The 25332-nt window shown below is 45.1% G+C and overlaps 1 protein-coding gene across 3 annotated transcripts in view; it reads right to left on the minus strand.

The window, feature by feature from the left end:
* ADAMTSL3 (ADAMTS like 3) overlaps positions 1–19876 on the minus strand; it is a 335335-nt gene extending 315459 nt beyond the window's left edge. For all 3 annotated transcript variants that reach the window (XM_074399945.1, XM_039480064.2, XM_074399944.1), the window contains exons 1-2: positions 19703–19876; positions 18140–18241 (exon numbers count right to left, since the gene is read on the minus strand). In XM_074399945.1, coding sequence (XP_074256046.1) covers positions 18140–18208 — 69 coding nt within the window. In that variant the 5' untranslated portion in view covers positions 18209–18241; positions 19703–19876. The remainder of the gene's footprint in view (positions 1–18139; positions 18242–19702) is intronic.
* Positions 19877–25332: the final 5456 nt, after the last annotated feature.

Here is a 25332-nt window from a genome sequence, read left to right on the forward strand (position 1 = left end):
CATTCACCAAAATAGACGATATTCTTGGACGCAAAACAAACTTCAGTGAATTTAAAAGCATGAAAATCAGTCAGAGTCTATTCTTTGACCACAATGGAATAAAACTAGAAATCCATAACAGAAAGGTAACAGGAAATTTTCCAAACACTGGGAAACTAAATAACATGTTTCTAAATAATCCACAAGTCAAAAAGAAATTCTCAGTGTCTTTGTCCATTTGGGCTGCTTTAACAAAATATGACAAACTGGGTAGCTTGCAAAAAAAAAAAAAAAAGAAAGAAAGAAAGAAAGAAAGAAAGAAAGAAATTTATTTCTCACAGTTCTGGAGAGTAGGAGGTCCAAGATCAAGGTCCAGCAAGTCCAGTATCTGGCAAGGGCCTACGCTGGTTCATAGATGGTGTCTTTTCATTGTGTTTTCACCTGGTAGAAGAGGCAAACAACCTCCCTCTGGCCTATTTTATGAGGCCATTGATCTCATTCAGGAGGGTTCTGTCCTCATGAGTTGATCACCTCCCAAAGGCCCCATCTCCTAATACCAAAACCTTGAAGCGTAGGATTTTAACATGAATTTGGAGGTGGACGGTCACAAGAACTTCAAGTATCAGGAATGAAAAGGATATCACTACAGATCCTGCAACCATTAAAAGGATAACAAGGAAACGCAACAAACAATTGTACATAAAAAATTCAACAATTTGAAATAGACCCATTCCTTGAAAAACAAAAAATACCAAAATTGACCCAATATGAAATAGAGAGCCTGAATAGTACTATATCTGTTAAGGAAACTGAGTTCATAGTTTAAAACATGTCAAAAATGAAATCTCCAAGTTTTACTGGAGAATTACACCAAACATTTAAAGAACACCAATCTCTTCAGAAAACAGAAGAGAGAACATTCTCCAACTCATTTTATGAAGACAGTACTAAAACCACACAATGACAGGACAAAAAAAGAAAGAAAGAAGGAAAGAAGGAAAGAAGGAAAGAAGGAAAGAAAGAAAACAGCACATAAATATTTCTTATGAATTTAGATGCAAAAATTCTCAACAAAATATGTAATTAGAATTCAGCAATATATATAAAAAGAATGATATGCCATGACCAAATGGAGTTTATTTCAGGGATGCAAGGCTGGTTCAATACATAAAAATCAATCAATGTGATACATCAAACCAACAGCATTAAAAATATATATCTGTAATCCTAGCACTTCGGGAGGCTGAGGCGGGCGGATCATGAGGTCAAGAGATCGAGACCATCCTGGTCAACATGGTGAAACCCTGTCTCTACTAAAAATACAAAAAAATTAGCTGGGCATGGTGGTGCATGCCTATAGTCCCAGCTACTCGGGAGGCTGAGGCAGGAGAATTGCTTGAACCTGGGAGGCGCAGGTTGCAGTGAGCCAAGGTCGCGCCACTGCACTCCAGCCTGGCACCTGGTGACAGAGTGAGACTCTGTCTCGAAAAAAAAAATTTATATATATATATATATATATGTAAATCAGATATAAAACTGATACAGAAAAAAAAGATTTCACATAATTAAACACCTACTTTTAATTTTTTAAAAATTCTTCCATGGACTTTATCCATGGGAATGGATTAGGGAGACAAACTTATCATTAAGTTATCATTAAGTTTCTCTTCCTAATAATCAAGGACTCCTTCTTTCCCTACTGTCCCTAACAATCAAGGACTTCCTACTTTTCCCAGATATCAAGGCAGCACATAGTACTAGTTGTTAATTTTAGGTCTTATATAAATAAGCTAAAAGTCCTTGGTATACAACCACCTTACAAACAGAAAGCAGGAAAGAAGCCATGAACTCTAAATGCTGAACAGAGATGAGGACTCCACTTGCACTTCTACCGCCAACCCCAGTCTCATATTAGTTTCCTTAAGATTGCTTCCTTTCTTGATCTTATCAGGGATTGTTAGTCAATGGATTCGTTAATTGCATCTCAGAATTCTGTGCTAATCCTGTTAAAAAACAGAGCTCTGAGGTCAGTGAGTACTTCCACATGACAGCTTTAAAAAAGTTGCCTGTGTCCTGTGTGCCATGTGTCTTTTGAAGGACAAGCTTCCCTTGGTTATTCCTAGAGTGGAAAAAAACTGTTAACATCTAGGACAGTACTCCAGGGCTGCCCAATGAAGCATCTTGGGAGCCAAGGCTTACTCAATGCACTCTGTGTCCTGGGAAGGGCATCAGAGAGGGTCAGCAGACAACATAGGGAAAAAAACCAGCAATGATGCCAACAAAGACAGAGACACTACCTTAGCCTGTCACACTCTAGGGACCCACCAATGCTCCACAGGGGAAAAACTGAGAATAGCATCAGTACATTATCTGTGTTGCTCTATGTCATACAAATATGAATGTGTGCCTATTTGTTTTGTCAATTAACACTATAATAATTGCGGATATAAGATATATGTAATAAAAGTGGATAGTTCATTCCACAGTATAGGTTGGGTTTCTCTCCCTCTCTGCAAAAGCTTTGTTATCTTTTAAAGTGTCTGGTGCTAAGTACGCTGCTAAGGACCCAGCACACATCAGCAGTCATCAGCCAGGTACGTAGAGGGCACCACCGAGGTAAACAGCCCTTTCACAAACGGCCTGAACAGAGCCTGCCGGCGCATGGCCACCAGCCACTCCACACATTCCTTCTCTACCCCATGCACCAAAACGCTTTCCTGGCTCTGACAATGGAAGCTGCCAATGCATCCCAGAAAGTGTTTACAGAGCATGCAGCACAGGCGCTCCGCCTCTGGAGCTGTGAACAATGATGCCTGCCACATGCTGGAGCTCCCAGGGATGGGAAGGAGAGCTCCAAGGTCAGCTCAAAGTCACCAGTCTACCTCCAAGACACAAGGCCACAAAGCCTGTCCTGAGAATGAAGGCTGCTGCTCAGGCCCCCAGCCAAGGTTTGACCGGGCTCTGGGAAGGTCTGTTTCCCTTGGAAAGTCATGGCAAAAAGGAGCATTCGTGGCAAATGTCTCATTTATCCCTGTTCCATGGAAAGGACGCTCTGCATTTTAAGTATGAAGTGTTTGCTCTGAAAGAAACTTGGTTTGAATAGTAAAGGGCGTTGGACTTGTTTCATCTGCTCATCCCACACCTCTTTTCTCTTCTCTCTCAACTGGAGGGAATAATAACTACAAATGACTGCCAACAAATAGGCGACTTTCCTCCAGAAGGGCAGGCATGCCCCTCACATTCAGGCTGGCTTCTTTCCACTACTGTCTGCAATCTGCACTTCCAGCAAATGGGAGTCATCCCTCAGCTTCATGGAGAATACTCAAACCAGGCAGGAAGAGGCTCTTCACAAGCCCTGCCTTCGCCTTAACAAAAGATGCCAGCCAGGTGTGGGGGCTCACGCCTGTAATCCCAGCACTTTGGGAGGCCTTGGCAGGCGGATCATCTGAGGTCAGGAGTTCGAGACCAGCCTGACCAACACGATGAAACCCCGTCTCTACTAAAAAGACAAAAAATTAGCCAGGCATGGTGGTGCATGTCTATAATCCCAGCTGCTCAGGAGACTGAGACAGGAGAATCTCTTGAACCCGGGAGGCAGAAGTTGCAGTGAGCCAAGATCGTACCACTGCATTCCATCCTGGACAAGAATGAAATTCTGTCTCGAAAAAAAAGGAAAAAAAAAAAAACACTTTTTTTTTTTAAAAAAAGATGCCAATAGTGCTTTCTCCTTTCCAAATGCACTTTGAATCCTATCTTCCAGATCCCCTGGAGTACTAGCAAGTTTTGCTTACGATTTACACCCTTGCTTCATTGACACCTTATCTTTGCATTCTCACGTATATGGGTCACTCTTGTCATAAACTACAGGCTCACAGAGTATCCATTTGATAACATAGCTTAAACTGTACTCCTAAATGAGCCATACCAACCCTCAGAATTCCTTCCTCTGATTCCCACGGTGGCCACTTCTATTTGGATTCAAAGGTGACAGAGTTTAAAATGCCCAGGCTTCTATAGAGTTAACATTTTATTAGTGATATCAAATGCTAGTGAGTATACCCTCAGCAAGACACTCACCCAGGTTACTAATGGTACAGCTTAGTAATAAAGAGAAATATTTGTTATACAAAGGTGTTAAATATCCCTTCATTGATAAAATCGTAAAAACTGAAAAGCAACCGAGAGGCAAAATCGGCAAATGGGAAAGCAACATTTAATCTTACCCAACAGCTAGGCCCATTATTCCTCTTAAGGAGAGAAGCGTCTTTGCTTACAAAAAAAGCTAGGCAAGCATTTGGTGGCAGAGCTCCTGAGGACACAGAGTCAAGCAAGCAAAAGAGATAGATTGCTCCCCACTAGAGCTAAATGGGAATTGGTGTGGAAGTGACAAGGCAGAGGAAAGCGACTAGTGAAGAAGAGCTAGAGACAGCAGAACAAGACTCTCCAATGCAGAGAATATAATTTATGGTCAAATAGCTGTGAACATTTACAAAATGTCCAACTATCAAATGTCCTTGGGGCACACATAAAATTGCGCACCTTACTACATTTCAAAAAATAAAACTAAATAAAAGCTGCATTCTCCGAAGAGAGAATAAATCAGGATGGCATTGCAAAATAACTTGAAGATTTTTTGAAAAAGTATCAAACATTTGCCTTTGCTGTCCTACCAGATTTTAACCTTTCATGAAATAGAAGGCTTCCAGGAAAATAGAAATTATCTTTTTGTATTTTATACTGATCAAAACGGATTAAAGAATCTGGAGAAATCCCATACACACCAACAACTGTATAAAAAATAAAGAGGATGTCAAAGAAGTGCTGCCCCCAAAAAGTTCTGTGCCCTGTTTATTTTATTGGCAAGTTCTTTCCAACCTTCAAGGAAAGGTTATTTCTGTGTAATTTAAACAGACCCAGAAAAGGAAAACATATGTAAAGTACCCCAACGCATTTTATGAGGTCAGCAAAAATCTTGATATAAAAACCTGAAAAATATAGTACAAACCAACATCTCTTTTGAATACAGATGTAGTAATTTTCAATAAAATATTTGCAAACCAAATCCAGCTGAATATTAAAAAATATATATATACCATGGCCAAGTACAGTTAATGCCAGGAACACGAGGATGATTCAATATTCAGAAACCTATTAATATGATTCCTCATGTTATTAGGTCAAAGGAATGAAAGAATATGAACATCTAGATAGCTCTGGAGAATGCTGATAACTAAGTATGCTGGGAATTATAGTTTTATCTGTACACCATTGGCAATAGTTGGTTTAGCCCAGGAGACACTATCTCAGGAGAGCAGAGTTGCAACAGACATCAGTTGACAGGAATCAGTGACTTGTGCAAAGTGTCTCAGTTACTAGATACCGACCTCAAATCACACACAGGTAGACAGAGTATGGGGTCTATTAAGCAGAGCAGTATTTTTTCACAATGTGAATACATTCCATGGTGGGTTATGAAACTAACTGATTAGGCCTTAGCCATTTTTTCATGGAATCAGTTGGAATAGAATGAAATAAAATAGAATGGAAAAGAAAATCAAATAGGATAAGTATTGTTTCCTGAAACTTCTGTTAAGTAATATGAAAAACATACGTGTGTGTGTGTGTGTGTGTGTGTGTTCATAATATAATATGCATTTCTTCCTGTGAGTCACAGTCAAAAAATACCACCTACTGACCTAGCGGGTTGAGAGGAATTATTTTCTGGATTTCTACTGCTACAGACCTTGGTCTAGGATTAGAGTTAGAATTATGAATGAGATACTAAATAGTAAATAAAGAATCAAAGCCTCTATTTTCTATTTTCTATGAACGCCTTTATCATTATGATTATTTTTTTGAGACAAGAGTCTCACACTGCCACCCATGCTGGAGTGTAGTGATGCAATCTCAGCTCACTGTAACCTCTGCCTCCCAGGTTCGAGTGATTCTCCTGCCTCATCCTCCTGAGTAGCTGGGACTACATGCATGTGCCACCAAGCTTAGCTAATTTTTGTATTTTTAGTAGAGACGGGATTTCACCATCTTGGCCAGGGTGATCTCGAACATCTGACCTCAGGTGACCTGCCCACCTTGGCCTCCCAAAATGCTAGAGCTACAAATGTAAGCCACCATGCTCAGCCCCTATTTTGTATAAACATCTATTTCATAAAGTAAGGCTGTGGCAGATCATGGGGACCTCATCTGTGCTAACTCCTCTGAAAGTCATAATTTCGTTTATGAGGGTGTGAAAGTGTAGTGATTAAAGCATGCTCTCTGGAACTAGGATGCCTTAAAGAAAAGCTGCCACAACAGTACATTAGATTATTTTTCAAAAATACTCAGTCCTCCAACACACACAGATAAAGAAAGTCTCCATGGGAGGAACATACTCCCCTGTCCAAGAACTTCAGACAAGGCCATATAACTTGCTCTGGCCTCTGGCCTCATAGTAGGTAAGGGTGCTTCCCTATTCCCTGACTATGGGTCCAGCTGTGTGAGTTGCTTTGGCCAGTGGGATGTTAGCAGAAATGACATAAGCAGAAGCTTAAAAGACTGATGTGCATTTGGGTTTTTTGTATCTCTATCATTACCAAGAAAAAGAAATATGTTCTGGTTAGTCTCCTGGTCCAAGGAGAATGGGAGACCCACAGAGCAGAGCCTTATTAAGAAGAGAATACGCATCAGAACAGAATGTTCACACGATTGGTGCACACAAATTTTTTAAAATATCAAGAAACAGAAGCAAAATGTAGTCAAAGAACATATATTACTAAATAAATTACTCCAAAAAAAAACAGTCAAAAATACATTATGGACAACATGATCTTTCTTTTTAAAAGTTCAGGTAGAAACAGGAGTTTAAAGGAAACATTGCAAGACAACAGAAAAAGTGAGCTTAGGAAAAGAATGGCAAAAATAAAAATGAAAACATTACATATTTGATGACCACAGTTTGTTAAAGTTCCTGAAACACACACATACAAAGATAAAATGTAATTTACACAGAAATTGTTTATATCATGTCCTAATACGACACTGAGAATAAGGAAGAAATCATATAAGCATAGTGTCAAAGTAAGAAAGAAACAGAGAAAATATCAAATTGACCACAGACTCTGCGGTCTCTTCATTAATACCCAGTGCCAAAAAACAGGATTAATATTTACAAAGACCTGAAGAAAAAGAGTGAGAAAAGTTTTCTTTAATTATATTGTGGATTATTTTTCTGTTCTCATTTCCAAAAATATTAACTACGCATATGTTAGGTATCCTTTGTCATCATTCTCCTTTCACCATTTCTGTATTTTTGTTTTTCACATTTCATCTTGTTGGGTGCATATTTTGTCTAGCATTTTCCCAACTGTTTATTCCATGGCACCTATTTTTGCTGTTTCTAGTGGGGCCAGCTGTTTGCTGAAGAACAGCATAAAGAGGACATGGGGTATGAGACAGAGAATGAATCGAGTAGTCCCTAACTTTCATTCTGCTTTAGTGTTTACTGTTTGGTGCTTTAAGATCCATTAGTAATATCCATGCAATGGAGGAATACTGCCTACAGTTTCTAATAGGCACGAAAATAAAACTAAATAGTCGAAAACTCTTGTTTTCTAGTGTTTTAGAAAATAACACTAAATATGTTATTTTCTTTTCTCCGGAGTCCTATCTTCCTCTCATTTTCAACACTCAAAAGTCAGTGGGGATCTCAAGAGAGACTCTAACCTACAGGCTCTTGTTATGGAAAGGGTTGCTCTACCACCCCACCGACCCCTTCATCTGACTTCACCTCCATCAGTCTCCCTCTGTAGGAAACTATGCTATATACTTAGACATTAACATTTTTGTCAGTAAGGGTTCCCTTTCAATTCTATGTATCTTGCAATTTTTGGTGTCAAACTGGGCCTTTTTGGGGACAATACCTGCTTCTTCCAAGTCCCACTCAGGGCCACCAATTTCACTATTCTTACAAAAGTTTATTACATAGGAACAATTATGACAGTCATCCTTACTGCTCAGAATCCAAGGAAACACATGTCAGCCTTGAGGATCCTCCCTCCCCTATAATTTGTGTTTGGAAGTTGGCACCATTTCCTGCTTCATCAGAGATAAACTGTTTTGTTGTTGTTTGTTTTACATAGTGTTAAGGGAAGAAACTTTTGTTACTCCTCCATTATGCCACATGCCATTTAAAACAACAGAATTTTTTGTTATTGGAATGTGATCAGAAATTTAAAGACCTAGACTGGTCAAGACTACAATAATGAAGGGACGTCTTGCCTTAGTGAATACCGACACATTACAACACATTACTGTAACAGCACAGGGAAAGACCGAAAGATTAACTGACTAAATATATTCTAAAATAAAGAGTTAAATATTTGAAAAGAAATATAAGACTAGGTGACAAAATAGATGTCTATACATTTTCTCCCAACATGAAGTTACTTCTGAGCATGACAAAGGTATAAAGTTCAAAACTTAAAAGACTCCTAGAGCAGACTACTTACAGTTTTTAATGTCAATATATCCAAACATAAACAAAAATAAAATACAAATGACAAAATGGGAAAATTATTTGCTACATAAGACAAAAATTAATACTTTGTACATAAAGAGTACTTACAAATTAGTAAGATTCTCATAGAAAAATGGGCCTACATATAAAGGTGAAAATTTTATTTGTCTACTTCTTTTTTTTTTTTCTTTTTGAGACAGCGTCTCACTCTGTCACCCAGGCTGGAGAACAGTGGCACAATCAGAGCTCACTGCAGCCTCAGGCTCCCGAGTTCAAGTGATCCTCTTGCTTCAGTCTCCCAAGTAGCTGGGGCCATGGGTGCATACTACCACACCCAGATAATTTATCTTTATCTTTTGTTGGGATGGGGGTCTCCCTATATTGCACACACTGCTTTTGAACTCCTGGGCTCAAGCAATCCTTCTACCTCAGCCTCTTAAAGTGCTGGGATTACAGGTGTGGCCATTGCACCTAGTCCTGTTATTCCATTTCTAATGCCTTAACAAGACAATACACACAGAAAAAAACAGTACTACAAATGGCCCAAAAGTATTTTTAATAATCTCTCACTAATAAAATTTCCTTAATCTTATAGTGCCAATTATTGCAAGGTGAGCATAGACATTAATGGAATTTTCTAAAAGACAATTTGTAGTATATTAAAGGTCTTAAAATTTCACAAACTTTTTGACCCCAAATTACATCTTATCATTTCTTTGACTACATTTCAATGCTCAGTAGCAAAGAATTGGTCAATAAAACATGACACATCCAAATGATGTAACATCAGGAATACAGTTAATATTATTATAAGGAAATATTTAGTGACATGTAAAAATATTCCTTACAATGTTAAATTTTTTAAATAGTTCTCAAAATAGAGTATACACACTGTTTAAAAGATATATATATATATGTTAATATTCTAAGAAGAATATTGGAAATATATACAACAAAATCCTAACAATTAGTAGAATTAAAGGTAATGCTAATTGTCATCATTGTCCCTTCCTGTGTTTTCTACATTTTTATAATGAATAGGTGCTATGTTTCTAATTTTTTTAAAAAAGGTAATTTCAAGGGAGTGAAGAGAATTTAGAGCCCCTTAATACTGTAAATAAATGTTCTTTTATTAGTAAAATAGTTATCGTCCTTGTTTTTAAATTATTTTCAAAATAAAATGCCATTTTATTTGTAGATGAAGGCTTGGAGAATAAAAGCATTTCTGAGTATTTGACCACAATAATTTATAGCATACGTTGGCTGGAGCTGTTCAGTGCTGACAAATTCCAGAAAGTAATTGCGTGAAATACTTAGAGAGGAAACTGCTTTATGTTTCCATGCTATTTATGGAAATTAGCATGTTTGTAAAAATAAACTGAAAGCAATCACAATCATAAACCTTGAAATGTGGTTTTCATAAGATTTTAGCCTTGGTGCTTTAAGATCCATTAGTAATGCAGTGGAGGAATACTGCCTACATTTTTCTGTTAGGAAACAATTACATGCAATTGGTTTTTTCCTCTTCTATCTTCAATCTCCTTTTTTCTCCTGGCTGCTTTCCTTTTGGAGCACAAATATACTGAAGTACACTCTGCTCAGGAAAACCTCTCTAATGACCCTGTTTCTTTCCCAAAGAGTAATATACACTTCCTTTATTCAGCACCTCACCTTCCCCCAAAGTGAGGACTCCATGTATTTCCCTCAAACTACCCTTTCAAATGTAACCAATTATTTACCAAGATCAGGGTGAAGTTCCACCTTCACGTGTCTCTAACACTTGTTCGGAACCTGAAGGAATTCTGATTCCTCCCTCTATCACAATTCCATGTAATCACTTACCAAGTTCCACCTCTTCAGATTCTAACATCATCCCCACGCTCATATCCTCTCATCTACAACTAACTCTCCACCCAGTTTGCTCTTGAAAACGGAGTTTAAGGTCTCATCATTGCCTGCCTGGAAGAGGGCTCCCAATTATCTTTTGCTGATAAGTGTGTCCCCAGTGGTCCAATGGTGTCTCAATGGTGCCTCCACCACCTCCTGATCAGCAACCGCAGGACTCCATGTTACCAACTGAGTAAAGTCCTCTACAGGCTCTTCAAGGTCATCCCCAGGGTAGCCACGAACTGCCTGGGCTTAAGCAATCCTCCTCCCTCCGCCTCCCGAGTAGCTGGGACTACAAGCACACGTATTATACCTGGCTTTTAAATGTTTTGATGGGCATGAGGTCTTGCTATGTTTTCCAATCTGATCTCAAGCTTCTGGCCTCAACTATCTTCCTGCCTTGGTATCCCAAAGTGCTTGGATCATAGGCGTGAGCCACTGTGCCCAGACACAGACTATCTTTGTTCATCCTTATCGCATACTCCATGCTGCCATGTCCTTACTCTTCAAACACACAGCATCAATGGAAACTGAGAGGAGGAAACATTTAAAAGACATTTCTGAGATGGGACAAAATGGGAGTTAGTCGCTGAATGGGCACAGGGCAGGGGAAATAAATAAGAAGCTATCTACAGTGATGCCAGGATCTGGCTCAAATGGCTGGCTGATGGAGAATCTAGGCACAGCAACAGAGTGTAGTGAGAGAGAAGGATTTTGGTTCGAGAAGCACTGTGCTTGACACCGCCAAGGAACTGTCTGGTGCAAGGCAGCTCATGAATATATTAGTCTGCAACTCACTGAAGAGGCAAACAGAAAACTCTCTGAGGTGCTGAGCCTCTTCCATTTTGGAGGAGCCCTTGAGTTTTTTTTAAAAAAAGGCCAGGCGCGGTGGCTCACGCCTGTAATCCCAGCACTTTGGGAGGCCGAGGCGGGCAGATCACGAGGTCAAGAGATCGAGATCATCCTGGCCAACATGGTGAAACCCCGTCTCTACTAAAAAATACAAAAATTAGCTGGGCGTGGTGGCCCGCGCCTATAGTCCCAGCTACTTGGGAGGCTGAGGCAGGAGAATTGCTTGAACCCAGGAGGTGGAGATTGCAGTGAGCCAAGATTACGCCACTGCACTCCAGGCTGGCACCTGGTGACAAAGCAAGACTGTCTCAAAAAAAAAAAAAAAAAAAAAAAAGGAAAGAAAGGAAGGAAGAAGAAAAGCCAAAGCAGAGCTGTCAAGATTGTGTTTATTTTTAATGTTTACATTTAACAGTTAATGGAAGATAATGGACAATTTTTTTTATCTTTTTGGTATATATAATGCTATTTGAAGAAAACCTCAAAAGTTTACATTTGAGAGACCACATCATCATGAGACCTGGGTCTCCACGTGGTAACCCCCAGGCAGGAGTCTCTGGAGAGATGGAGGCTGCCTGGGAGAGCATGTGGAGGGAGAGGGGGAAGGGCAAAGGCAGAGCTCTGGAATTGAGGAGCATTTTTAAAAAGCCATAGAAGAGCCAAAGAAGAGTGAGATGGAAAGGGCAGAGAGGTAGAAAGAGAGAAAGGAGCGTGAGGATCACGGGTGGAATCCAAGGAGAATGCTCCCATTTATTCTCCCACTGGATTCTCACTGCATCTGGCAAATGACTCTGTCTTGCAGATTTCCAGGCTTCAGGACAACTTGGTAATAAAGTAGAGTCTGCATCCAGGACAACCCAAGATCTTCCTGCTCAGACTCCATCACCAGTATCAACACAGACTAGAATACTGATCCAAAATCACTGTGGAGGATGAGGTCATGGGAAGTGCACTTATGACATAAAACCTAGAGTGCTGGAAAAGCTCCACGCAGAACTGAAACAGGGTGAAGGGAGGAAGCCACAGTGTGTATTGAGTGTGTAGCAAAGCACAGTACACTAAAAAGGATTATTCAAAGCAACTACTCAAACAAGTGAGCAAAGATGTGAGCAGAAGATGTTCATTTCAGGTGTCCGATGGTAAACACAAGTGAACAAAACATCCAGGAAGCCACCTAAATGTTCAATTAAAAAATAATGTGTTCAAATAACACATAATGCCATTTATGGCAACATGGTATATCTGTAAGAACAATGGAACACAGCCATGAGAAATGAAAATGATGAAAAAGGGAAACACTCATAGAGATGGGGGGTACCTGCGAGGAGAGAACGGCTGTCCACTCCGCAGATGGACAACTGCTTAGACCGTGGGCCTGCTGATCTCTCCCTGGGTCTGTCGGAGTGAGGAAAGGACAACTGAAGGGAGTTGGCAGGACAAAGAGAGGAGGCAGCATTGAAGCATCCCATCTTCCCACTGTCTGGCACAGTGAGATGCATGCGTTTCCCACGTGTCAGGTGGACTACACCAAAGGGAGCTGGGTTTGAGCTCTCCAGCCAACACTCCGTCCAATAAGGCTGCCTGCTAGGTAAGAAGACTCCAGCAGGAAGTGACTGGCTGGGGCTGGACTACCTGCTGCAGGAAGTGTCTCGTGGAGCTCTCTGAAGAACTCACATCTGCTACCTCTGCTACCCAGAGGGCAGAGGGTAAGAGAGAGCTGGAGCAGCAGTGACAACTACCAGAGAGAGGCATCCAGTTAAGTAAAGAGGTGATTGCCCTTATCCCCTCCCCTCTCCTTGTTGCCTACCCTTGGAAAGCTGGATCTAGAAGAAATAAAAAGAAGAAGTATTTCAGAAACAGTCCGCACCACACCCTTACCATTCCATGGTAGTGGGGAAAGAGCCCTGTCCAACTTCAGGTACCTGAAGCCATTTGTCAAGCCCAGACCATGGGAAAGGGAGACAAGATTTAAATCAAGTTGAGAATCAAAACTTTAGATGAGCTGAACGTTTAATAACCAAAATTGAATCTTCCTAGATTCCATTAAGGGATGGGAAAAGGTAATTTCACAAGGCATGGCTAGACCAATGATTGACTCCATATTTATACCTTACTAAAACGAGACTTCTCAATAAATCGGTCTTTCAGAGGCCCCAGCCTCCCAGATCACCCAATACGGGGCAACACTCAGACACAAAGCTATGACTTGTCGAGGGGCCAAACCCAGCCAAATCTAGGCTGACCTAAAGGGAATTATGTCCCACGTCAGAGTCAGGGCTACCTTGAGCTGATTTATCCACAGAGAGAGTTCCCTGAACCCTGAACCAGGACTGCCTTCCCTAGGATCCCACCCTCCACTGCCCAAGATTGACATGATCAAGTGTGATAGCAATAGCAGGGGTAACTGGGGAACATGGATGGTGAGATTGCTATGGAATGTGAGATTGTTGTAGAAGGTGAATAAGAGGACTGAGCTAAGCCACCAACACTCAAATGACACTTCTTTTGTCCTCATGTCAATTCTGTGATTTGCCAGCCTCTCTCAGCACCTATGATTGCGCCAGGAGGTGAGGAAGGGATGCCTCTGCTGGCGGCAGCAAGGAGGTCAAGATTCAAAGCCCACCCCTGACATCCTGTGTTAGTTCCTCTTGGTACTGTAACAAATTACCACAAATGTAGGTCTTAAGACAATACAAGTTTATTCTTTTACAGTTCCAGAGGTCAGAAATCTGAAATGCGTTTTTATAGGACTAAAATCAAGGTGTCCCTACAGCCAGTTACATCTGACGACTTGAACAGAAAACCCATCCCTTACCTCTTCCAACTTCTCGAGATTGCTGCCATGCCTTAGCTCCTGGCTACATTCTTCCAGTCTCTGGCTTCCATTGTAGCATCTTCTATTTCCTCTGCCTCTGACTCTCCTGTGGCTCTCTTATAAGGACTGTTGTGATTGTATAATCCAGGATAGTCTCCCCATTTCAAGATTCTTAATCACATCTGCCAAGTCCTTTTTGCCACATAAGGGAATACATATGAGTCCCAGGGATGAAGACATGGACATATCTGGGGGTTATCAGTCATCCTAACACACATCCCAAGGACATCCACACTCTCGGCCTGGCAGCTCCACAGATATGATGAGGAAAGCAAAAGGAGCACAAAGGTCATCTACCCAAGACCACTTGGCCTTCCATTCCCACCCTCTCTCAAAGCCCTCTGCAGGATCAGCCTTCTATACCAGCCTTCAGCCTCAGGATCAGAAAGAAAATGTTAAACAATTCTGTCCTATGCTTAGGCACTAACAAGACCCAGGGGACAGGACTGGAGCCAACTCAGATATTGCTTATTTTACAAGTTGTGTTTTGAAATTTTCAAAATCCTCCCTGCAGAGAAGGTCACCACAGAGTTATAAGACCTCCCAGAACGTCTTCAAGTTCCTCCTGCCTTTCAAAACTGTGACCTCAAGGGACCTGTTCCAGTAGATATCTATGGCAGTGGAGACAGTCAAAGATCAAGTCATCTTCTGAAAAGGCTATTCTATCCAGAGTCACAGGAAAGGGGACAGGACAGAATTGGCCAGATAATCTGAACAGTACAGCACCTCCCTAGAGGAAAACATGGTGGAGGGCCACTCAGATATACATGAAGCCATCTTGACATGGTTGTTTAAAGAGATAATCGTAAGCCACATGAGCAATGTTAAAACAATTTCTAAAGGCGCTTGGCCAGAGAGCTACAAAGCCATCCTATGACAATCAAATTAGTGAACAGATGAGGCTGTTTACTCTTCTCCCGGGCAAGAGAAAAAAAAAAGGTGGGGAGGGGGCAAGTTGTAATTCAGGGGACAGTCAACATAGGACTCATCTTCAAGGTGTTCAGGATAAAGTTTGAAAAGGTCTCAAATATTCCAGGCTGGAAGAGAGAGTAGGAACAGCAGCTGCGATCTTCTCTGGGAAAATCAGGTCCCTAAGGAGAAGGCTGGAGCAACAGGAAGCTTCCAGGGCCTGTGAGACAGGAAGAAGGGAGGCCACTCCAGCTGCCTGGGTGAGAGAAACAGTGAGCAACTCCAGGAATGGTCAAGAATGAGTTAGAAAAACAAGGAGCTGCCAGCTTCATGCCTTATTCTGCAATCTATCACAATTATTTGTGGGTAGTGAATATAAGAGTTTACATTTTAACTGATTCAGTAAAGAAAATGTATTTGTGGCCGGGCGCAGTGAGCTCACATCTGTAATCCCAGCACGTTGGGAGGCGGAGGTGGGCAGATCACTTGAGGTCAGGAGTTCGAGGCCAGCCTGGCCAACATGGCAAAACTTCATCTCTACTAGTAATACAAAAATTAGCTGGGTGTGGTGGTGTGTGCCTGTAGTCCCAGCTACTCAAAGAGTGAGCACAAGAATCACTTGAACCTGGGAGGCAGGGGTTGCAGTGAGCCAAGATCGTGCCACTGCACTCCAGTGTGGGCAACAGAGTGAAATCGTGTCAAAAAGAAGGAAGGTAGGAAGGGAGGGAGGGAGAGAGGGAGGGAGGGAGGGAAGGAAGGGGAGAGGAAGGAAGGAGCAAAGAAAAAAAAAGAAAGAAAATCTATTTGTTATTAATGCCTATGCCTCACAAATCTATTAGTTTTCTACCAACCACCTGGTGGCAGCATTTACCAAGCAAGGGTAGACGCTACAGAACACCTTAAGACCCACCCAAACACCAGCTTTGAGACAGGCAGCTTTGAGTCAAACCCAGGCTGACTCTAGGAAAAAACAAAACAAAACAAAACAAAACCCACAGAATGTCCAAGCCATGGGCAGGGTCCCAGGGTTGACGTACCACGCTTCATCAGAACCTTCTCTCAGGGCATATGGTGAGACTGCCCCACGCCACGCCCACACCACGCCCACGCCACGCCCGCCCACGCCACGCCCGCCCACGCCCACGCCACACCCACGCCACGCCACGCCACGCCCACGCCCACACCTCCCGGAGATCAGGCTGGCCACAGCTGATACCTCTTGAGTGCCCCCTAAAGGCTCCACACCAGAAAACACAGGCACTGCACTTGCTTCAAGCTTCTAATGCTGACAAGCAGCGGCAACAGCCAGCAGAATGCTGACATTTACTGTACACTTACTACGTGTCAGACGCTGTTTGGTTTGGTTTTTCCACTTTCTTCCACTTCACAATGGATTAACTCCTCCAAACAATTCTGAGGTCTATACTAATATTACCAAGTCTGTAAAGATGAGAAAACTGAGATGGGATGCAGAGATGTTTGCGTGACACGGTGATGAAGCAGTAGAGCTGGGATTCGAACAGTGGGTGGCGTGAGTGATGAAGACCGCTGGTCTGAAATCTCCTTTTATGACCTTCTATGCACACTGCCTCAATACATGGAAACAGCACTGCCACAGGCATACAGATATGGAAAAATCCAAAAGAGGTCAGTGAGTGATTCAAGCTGGGCAAACACTGCCCTTGGCCAAAGGTCAACAGACTGCCTCAAAGCACATTTAAATTTTACAGGGTGAAAGAAGACAAAATGAAACCCTGTGCCTTGAAGTCTTAGCCCCATTTGATCAGGAACAGATCTCTGAAGCTCTCAAAGCCTGTTTCAGATCTGCTGATGAGACAGAAACAAGTCTACCCTTCTACTTCAACAGTCATCTCACTGGCCAGAGAACCTGAAAATCATCCTGAAAAGACTTTCTAACAAAAGAGCTCTATTAATATGATTATGGAATAGCATCAATAAAATGGGATAATGGGGAGAAGATGTCCCTTGCTGACCAGTTCTTTGTACGTCACAGATTTCACAGGGCATTGGAGCTGAAAGAGGGCTTAGAGACACTAAGTCCAAGAAAGTGAAACAAGAGGCAGAAAAATCTGATTCATTTATCCCAGGGTATATATCTTCATTCATGCATGCATGCTTACTTAACAGACATTTAAGCCCTTAAATGACGAGTCCCTTGCTAGACCCTGAGTGTGCCCAGGCCACCAAGCCATGTATCTGAGAATTTATGTCTGCAGGGAGGGATTGTTCTAGTTCACACAAGACACTGTATTGGGCTGGCTGCAGCCCTTGGGACACAATACTAAGATGTGCCCTGCCTTTAGATCTGGGGCTTCAAACTCCTTGGCTGAATCCAGGCTACAAACATATTTATCTGCCTTTCAATGCTTTAAAAACTGGGAAATTTGGCAAGAAATCGAGATGACTCAGCTATTTTGAAAAATAAGATCTGGCAATCCTGGGCTTGCGTCTCCACTTAGCAATGATCAGATAGAATTGAGTAGAGGCTGCTCTTCATAGATGGAGTAGGCATTGTGCACTTTGCCACTGTCTCCATTACTCCCTGATGTCTCAGGCAATGCTGGCCTCACTCCTTTGTTTTAGTCTATCCCATAGACAAATAAAGACACACTGCATGAGCCGGGTCCTCCCAAGTTGGTTGGAGAAGACAGCAGAAGTCTAAAGAGAGGAGTGCAGGATAAAACAGTAGGATATGTGATGATAGATGTAAACTCAGAATATTTACTTAGTGGCTTAGCTGGGGCCAGAATCTGGCTCTGCCCATTAATCTGTCCTAGTCTCCAGCAACCCAGCCTCTGCTGGGCACATGCAGACAGCCATTCTAGTCAGAAATGACAGGGTCCATCACAGCCCCAGGTCATCACTGGTGCATGGTATCCACAGTGCTAGTAAGGGCCTGTTCAAGATTCAGAAAGAACCCAAAGGATCTGGATAATCTCTTCTAGCTAAACCAACCAGAAACACCATTGGCTGGAGGTAGGAAAGAAAGTTTGGTTCTCTGGTATAGGAATAACACTAATCATGCCACATCTCAGGTAGTCTAGAATAATGCTTCTAAGTAAGCAGAGGGATGTCCACCGTTTCCCTTCCCCTCCCTATGACCTTACCTGCAGGAGGGTACAGTGCATGAAGACCATCCCTATCAGCAGCCACCAGGGGCTCATCCAGGAAGCCATCGGGTCTGGTCTCCTGCGGGTCTCAGTTGTAGCCTACAGAAGAGGAAACAATTGATTACTAACCAGCTCTGGCCCCCATGGCAGTAACCATGACTTAAGAGACCCATTAGATGGAGGGACCTTGAAGCCCAGACACTGTTGTGGAAAGGTTTGTGTTGGCCAAGGATGGGGCGCCCACTGCAGGGTGCAGGTAACTGGGCTTCCTTTAGGAGGTCCACATCAAGGTCAGGCGACGGCTGGACCTGTCTCAGTGGGCAACTCATACCTCCAGTCCTTCAGCAGCTGAGACATCCCTGCCCCAGCCACCTCCGAGCCCATCTGTCAGCAGCAGGGTGTGGCTATTGGCATTTGACTCAGGAAGCCAGCACAAAGCCAAGGTTTAGGCCAGCTTCTGCTACTCAAGGCAAAAATGAGTCTAAGACAATGAACCCAGCTCAGAGAGGGAAAGGACCTGCCTAAGGTCACACAGCAAGATAGTGGCATTTTAGGACTGGAACGCAGATCTTCTGACAGTTCAAGGCTTTCCTCGCTAGATGACACCGTGCGTGCGCCCTCGAGGTCCTGGACCCACAACCAGAGAGATGCCTGAGAGCTAGGTTCCGGGAAGTTTGAAGGACACAGCCCCCGGGCCTGCCTAACACAGTCTCCTAAAAGTAGATGAGGGCTCCCCAGCAGAGGTCAGCTGAAACCAGGAGGGAAGCAAGGTCTTTTTCCCTCACCTTTCCCGTCAATTACAGGGAAATCAGTATCAGCTGAGATTGGAAAAGCCGAGGTCACACTCGACTCTCGCTTCGCCTGGCAGGCGCCTTGGCGGAGCTGGTGTCCGGGGGCGGGTCGGTGGCTTCTCTCCATCTGGAGAAAGCATTAAGGGCCTGGCCTAATGCGATCCGCAAATGTGCTGCTGTTTCCGACCCGAGGCGGCGACTCCCGGCTGAAGGGAGGCAGCCAGTGCCGGGCCCTGGGACTGTACGCCCCCCTGCCCTCTCGCACCAGCCTTCCTAGCGCACACTCCTCCGACTACCCGCTGCCTCGAAGTCACTCCTCCAGCGCCCCCGCCGCCTCCCGGCCGCGCCCACGCCCACTTTCCACGAGCGCGCGTCGCCTGAACCCCCGGCGTCTGGGCGCTCGCTACCCAGTTGCCAACTAGCCGGACCTTCGGACGCGCGAGGTTTCCGCTAATACGTTCCAATCCTGAAAAACTCCAACCCTGTGGAGTTCCCCCGTAATCAGAACGCCCCTCAGCCCGCGAAGTGTCCCCCGAAACACTCTTCCCGAACCTCCCAGCACGCTACGGAGAGCGCCCGACCCGAGGTGCCCAGCAGTGAGGAGCATCCCAGTCCCGAGGCCCCCTGGGGCCCACGGAGCACGCCCCGACTCTGCTTGGAGTCCCCCGACCTGCTTAGAGAGGCCGCTGCTCCGAGTCTTGCTTCCCCTGGGGAAAGCCTTCCCCTGACCCCTGGCGGGGTTGCCCTGCGCCGAGCTAGGTGCACCCACCTTGCGCCGCAGAAGTATCTGGGACGTGCAGCCCTGGGGCCGCGCGGGCTGGGCGAGCGCTGGGGAGAGGCTGGCAGAAGCCGCCCGTCAACACCTCGTGTGGAATCCGCGACCAGGACCTTCCCCGACGCCGGCCTCCAGCCCGCGGCGCCGCAGCGAAGTTAAATGGGGCTGGGACGGGGGCTGCCCCGCCTCTCCCGCCCCCTCGGGCGCGCAGAGCGCTGCCCTGGCCCCGGCCCAGAGGCGGAGGGCGCGCGCCGCCACCTGCACCGCCCGGCAAGTGCACGGCGCGCCCAGGCGCCCTTCCGCCCGCGCGCAGGCACCGTGCCCTCGGCTCCAGCCCGAGGCGCCGGGGGCGCGAAGAGACCGGGTGTGGGGCCGGGCCCGGGCCGCTACGAGCGCGCGGGGCCGCGGCGACGGCGAGACTCGGCTGGAACGCTCCTCCGCCCGCTTCCTGGAAGCCACTCCTTGCCCTGGGCCGGCCGCCAGGCCTTGTGCCAAGAGCCGGGATTGCCGACGCCGCCGACGCCGCCGCCGACAGGCGCGCTGGAGAAAGGCGGCCGCTCAGCCGCGAGCCAGCCGGGCCGCCCCGCCTTAGCACGAGCCGGAGTAGCGATGCCGTGGCTCCCCCAAGCCCACCCCCGGCCCCACCTCCCCTAGCCTCCACCCACCCCGCCCAGACCCGGGCGCCAGCTCTGCAAAGTCAGGCCCAGCAGCCACACGGAGGTTTGTTTGCCCGAACCGCCGCCTCGTGCCTAAGAGCTATAGGTGCTCCTGGCCAGGCAGGACCAAAGTCGGAGACCAGCGGCCCTCTCCTGGCCTGCGTCTCCTCCGCACAGCACAGACCCCACACAAGAGACCGTGGACTCTAGACCGGCCACCGCCCGGGGACCTGGGACCTTTGGCAGCCAGGGACCACGGGCGATCTTGCAGGAGCGCCTCTTAACCGGGAAGCTGGCGCCCCCTCGTCTGAGCCGGGCTTGGGGAACCGAGAGCTCCACAGGTGCTAGGATCACAGTGTCCAGACCTGGGATTTGGGGTGGGGGTGGCAGTGTCGAGGACAAGAGACTGAAGTGAGTTGCCTGTGTACTTCTGGAGGTGAAGAGAAGAGGAAATACTGGTCCCTGTCCTTGTCCTAGTCCCAGCGGGATAAGCCAAGGGCCAGGAGATTTATCCCAAAGCCTGCGTTATGCCCCCACCTAAGTTCTACTACAGTCATCATTTCCTTGGGTGTCTGTTGAGTACCAAGCTCTTTGTGGGTATCTGATCTTCACAGCGGCAGTAGTTTGTAGCATTATCCCATTTCACCTAGGATAAGTCTGAGGCTGGGAGGATAACTTGCACCATGAGTGGAGAAGCCAGGACTGGAACCCCTATCTGCTCCTCTCCCTGTCTGTTCACCCCTAAAGTTGCTCTCCTGCGTTCTCTGTGGCTGGTGCATTCGCCAAGAGCAGTTAGCCCTGCCTGCTTTCCTCAGGCATTCTTCCCTTCCTTACTCTGGCGACTTCCTCTGGCCAAGAAGAGGATCTTCAAGGCTGCCTCTCCACTCTGTGCAAAATAACTAGACTCGTAGCAAGTGAGCAGAGGACAGTTCAGCTGGAGACGGGAGGGAAGAGTAGCTAGTGAAGGGTAGGGAGGGCTGGGCTAAACTAGAACTAACTCGCCTGTGGACAATCAATCCTCTTTATTCACCATAGCTGTGGTCAATAAAGTCACAGAAAAATGAATTTGTGAATATGGAGCCGTTGTTCCTAGGAGAAATACAGAGTTGGGTTCCTGCAAGCTTCTGGTCACAACATTTTTGTCCATCAGTCAACACATTGCCTTATTTTATGCATGTTTCTGTTTAAAAACATCTTGTTTAACATCTATTATTGATTCCTGAACACTGAGCTCACAGCCCACAGTGCTGTAACTCATGCCTGAATGAAGCTTATCTAACACAAAAATTTCCTCTGCAGGGCACACCCCAGCCTTCTTCAGCACTAGACTGCTCTTCAGCACTGTGCCTGGGGGTGCTTTAAGGAGCAAAATCATCAACAAAAGACAAAAACGTGAAAACATGGCAATGAAGAGATCGTTCAGGCTACTCATTCACAGTGTGGAAGCTGCAGCAAGCAGACAGAGGGTTGACTGAGCCTCCAACACGTGCCTCGGAAGACTCAACGTCTTCAGTACTGGTTGAATGACTTTGAAAGTGCTGTAGCTATTGATTACAAGGTGTTAAAATAAAAACGTTAGACAAATTTAACAGAAGTTAATTGAGCAAAGAACAATTTAAAATTGGGTAGCCCCCCTCATACCCCAAAACAAAATGGGTTCAGAGCAACTCTGGGGCTTCCACATGGTCAAACAATATTTATGGACAGAAAATGGAAGTGAGGTACCAAAACAGCGGGATTGGTTACAGCTCGGCATTTGCCTCATTTAAACATGGTTTGAACAGTCGGCCGCCTGTGATTGGCCAATTCTCTGTGACTGCTTCAAGAGTAGGTTACAGTCTGTTTGCATATGGTTAGGTTACAGTTTACAAAGTACAGAGAGACCTTTAAGCCAACCTTAAAATATGTAAGAAGGCAGCTTTAGGCTAAATTTAAAACAGCGATGACAAATAAATTTTAGCAAGTAGCTGAATTCACAGTAGGCAATCTGTAAATAATGAGCACTGATTTTTTGTGCTTCTCATAACACTGCATCAGCAAAGAAACACTAGGTAAAGGAATGGTCATATTAACATTTCAAACACTTAGGATATAGCAGGCACTGTTCCAGATATTTTGCTTATACCTATTCATCACAATAGCCTATGGGGTAGATATTATTTTTATTCTCGTTTTGCAAATGAAGAAACAAGAGGAAAGGTTTAAACAACACATGCTTTTAGCAACTAGATGATACCACTCCTCACATCATCCATATTCTAAAACCAGCCCTGCCATATCATAGAGTCAAATGCAAAAAAGTTACATGAATATGCAAGATGAAATGGAGAATTCAAAGAAATATTGTGTTGGTGCAGTGGCGGCTGCATTAAGTGGAGCTCCCGGTATCTGCAACTCAGGAAGGCACTGAGAATGCTTCTGGAGTTGGGGGACTTTGTTGTGAACATCTGAGGTACACTGCTCTGCTTTAAGGTATTAATGGCTCAGCAGGACTTCCTGTTTCATTTCCCTTGGGCAATCTGATTCCTGAGCTAGCCTCCAAGGAATGCCCCACACTAAGTACTAAGACCAGGACTGAGCCTTTCTGTCTCACAGGTTCCATCTAGCAGGGAGCCAGCCCCCTCAAAGAGCAGGTGTTCCAGGAGCGAAAAGCAGGAGAGAAAACATCCCCAACAGCCTTATGGAACTTCTGCCTTCCAGTTAACCCTAGCAGGTCAAACAAACCTGTGTGAGTGGCCAGGGTGCCAAGGTACTGTGAGTTAGGACAACGAAGAACTGCACAGGACAGCCTCCACTGGGGGTGCTGGCTGGACCTCATGGATACCGTGCACAGAATCAGGGCCTCACCACCTCTCAGTCACCTCTTCCCTCGCCGCTTCCCTCAGTCATTCACCCACATTTCCCTCACCTGAGGCTTGGCCCAAATGCTTAAATAAGACATTGCCAAAGGCATGGTGTGGTGGGAGATTGGGAAGTGGGAATAACAGGAATGATTAAACCCAAAAGGAGCTGATCTGGCTGATTTGGCTGTTGAGTATGGGCACCTGAACCACCCAATCAACTATCTGGGGTGGTTCAGGGCCCCTCCCTGCCTACCTCGTGGTCTCCCTCCCTGTGAGAATACCACCACCTGGGACAGTGGCAATGCATTCCACTTCCTCTCTTGGCTTCCTGGTTTTCACTACCTGTCTTAGGACCTGCTTCTTCCTAGATGAATTTCAGAGATTCCTACCCACACTCCCAGCATCGCGTATGGACCCCAACCCAATAAGCACACGGTACAACAATCACATGAGAGATACACAATGAAGACCAGGAAAGGAATTATTGACGATGGTGGTGTTGGGGTGTGTGTATGTTTTACCCTTAGAGAGAAGGAATATCAGTTCAGGGCATCAGCCTTAATTTGTTCTTGATACAGAAATGCTCTTTCTGGTTACAGAATTGTGAAGTGGGCCTGGGAAGCACACTCAAGAAGGCTGTGTCGGAGGCTTGGAGAAACAGAGAACTTGGAGGCAAATACGCCAGTAGAAGTTACCATTGACTGTAGCATGCACCAAAGATACACTCTCAACCAAGGTCACCAAGAGATAACACATCTGGGGCCAGGCGCAGTGGATCACACCTGTAATCCCAACATTTTGGGAAGCAGAGGCGGGCGGATCACTTGAGGCCAGGAGTTTGAACCCAGGCTGGCCAACATGGTGAAACCCCATCTCTACTAAAAAATACGAAAATTAGCCAGACATGGTGGCGTGTACATAGAGGCTGAGGCAGGAGAATCACTTGAACCTGGGAAGCGGAGGCTGCAGTGAGCTGAGATCACGCCACTGCACTCCAGCCTGGGCAACAGAATGAAACTCTATCTAAACAAACAAACAAACAAAAAAAAATAGAGCGATAAGACATCTGGATGTTAGGTGAACATGGTGCCTTACAGGCACAAAATTAGCTAGCAAGTGCTGTTCAGGAAAAACCTATAAAGGAGTGAGGGAAGCAGGATAGGTAAGCGGCAAGCCTGAAGCAAGCTGTGACTGAGGTCAAGTCTAACCTTCATGAGGTCCTCGGGGATCCCGGAACAGAAACTATACTACAGATTTGCCCCGACTTGAAGCACCAGGACCGACTGCTGACCCACGTGCCTGTCAGTCATTTCCTCCGCTGGGCTGGGTGGTGGTATACATGGTGGTATAACCCTCAAGGCAGCTCCCAGTGGCCAAGGACAATGCTCCAGGAAGGTATCGGCTGTAAGCCTGTAGCTGCTGCACCAAATATATGCTGGGGATAGGGGTGCCTGCTGGTAAGGAAATCAGACAGGGAATCCTCTCCAAAGGCATCTTCCATACCTGGTTTTCAGAACCCAGGTGGTGGTATTCTCACAGGGAGGGAGTCCACGAGGTAGGCAGGGAGGGGCCTGAACCACCCCAGATAGTTGATTGGGTGGTTCAGGTGCCCATACTCAACAGCCAAATCAGCCAGATCAGCTCCTTTTGGGTTTAATCATTCCTGTTATTCCCACTTCCCAATCTCCCACCACACCATGCCTTTGGCAATGTCTTATTTAAGCATTTGGGCCAAGCCTCAGGTGAGGGAAATAGTTTTCTGACCAGAGTGGGCCCTTCGACTTTCTCCTTCATATTGTGGAAGTGTAAAAATTAGAACGTTTCAATGGTTCCTTCCAGTGTCACTTGTGAAGTTGTTTTTATACTTTGCTTGTGTATTACAGCAATACCTCGCAAATCTAGAACTCAACCCTGGGGTTCTCTCCTAGTTTTACTACAACCAGATCAGTAACAGAAAACACTTGTCGGCATCCAGCCAACGTGACGCAAGCATATTGCATATCAGCAAACATTTAGGTCTCTCAAGACGACTGATTATTACTTTGCACATAGTTCTAACAAGTTTCTTCATCTGATTTATGAGAGTAAATCAGAAGCTATAAATTAGAAAGGGATAGAATGCCTA

This window comes from Saimiri boliviensis, chromosome 5 (assembly GCF_048565385.1).
Source record: "Saimiri boliviensis isolate mSaiBol1 chromosome 5, mSaiBol1.pri, whole genome shotgun sequence".
Taxonomy (NCBI): Eukaryota; Metazoa; Chordata; class Mammalia; order Primates; family Cebidae; genus Saimiri; species Saimiri boliviensis.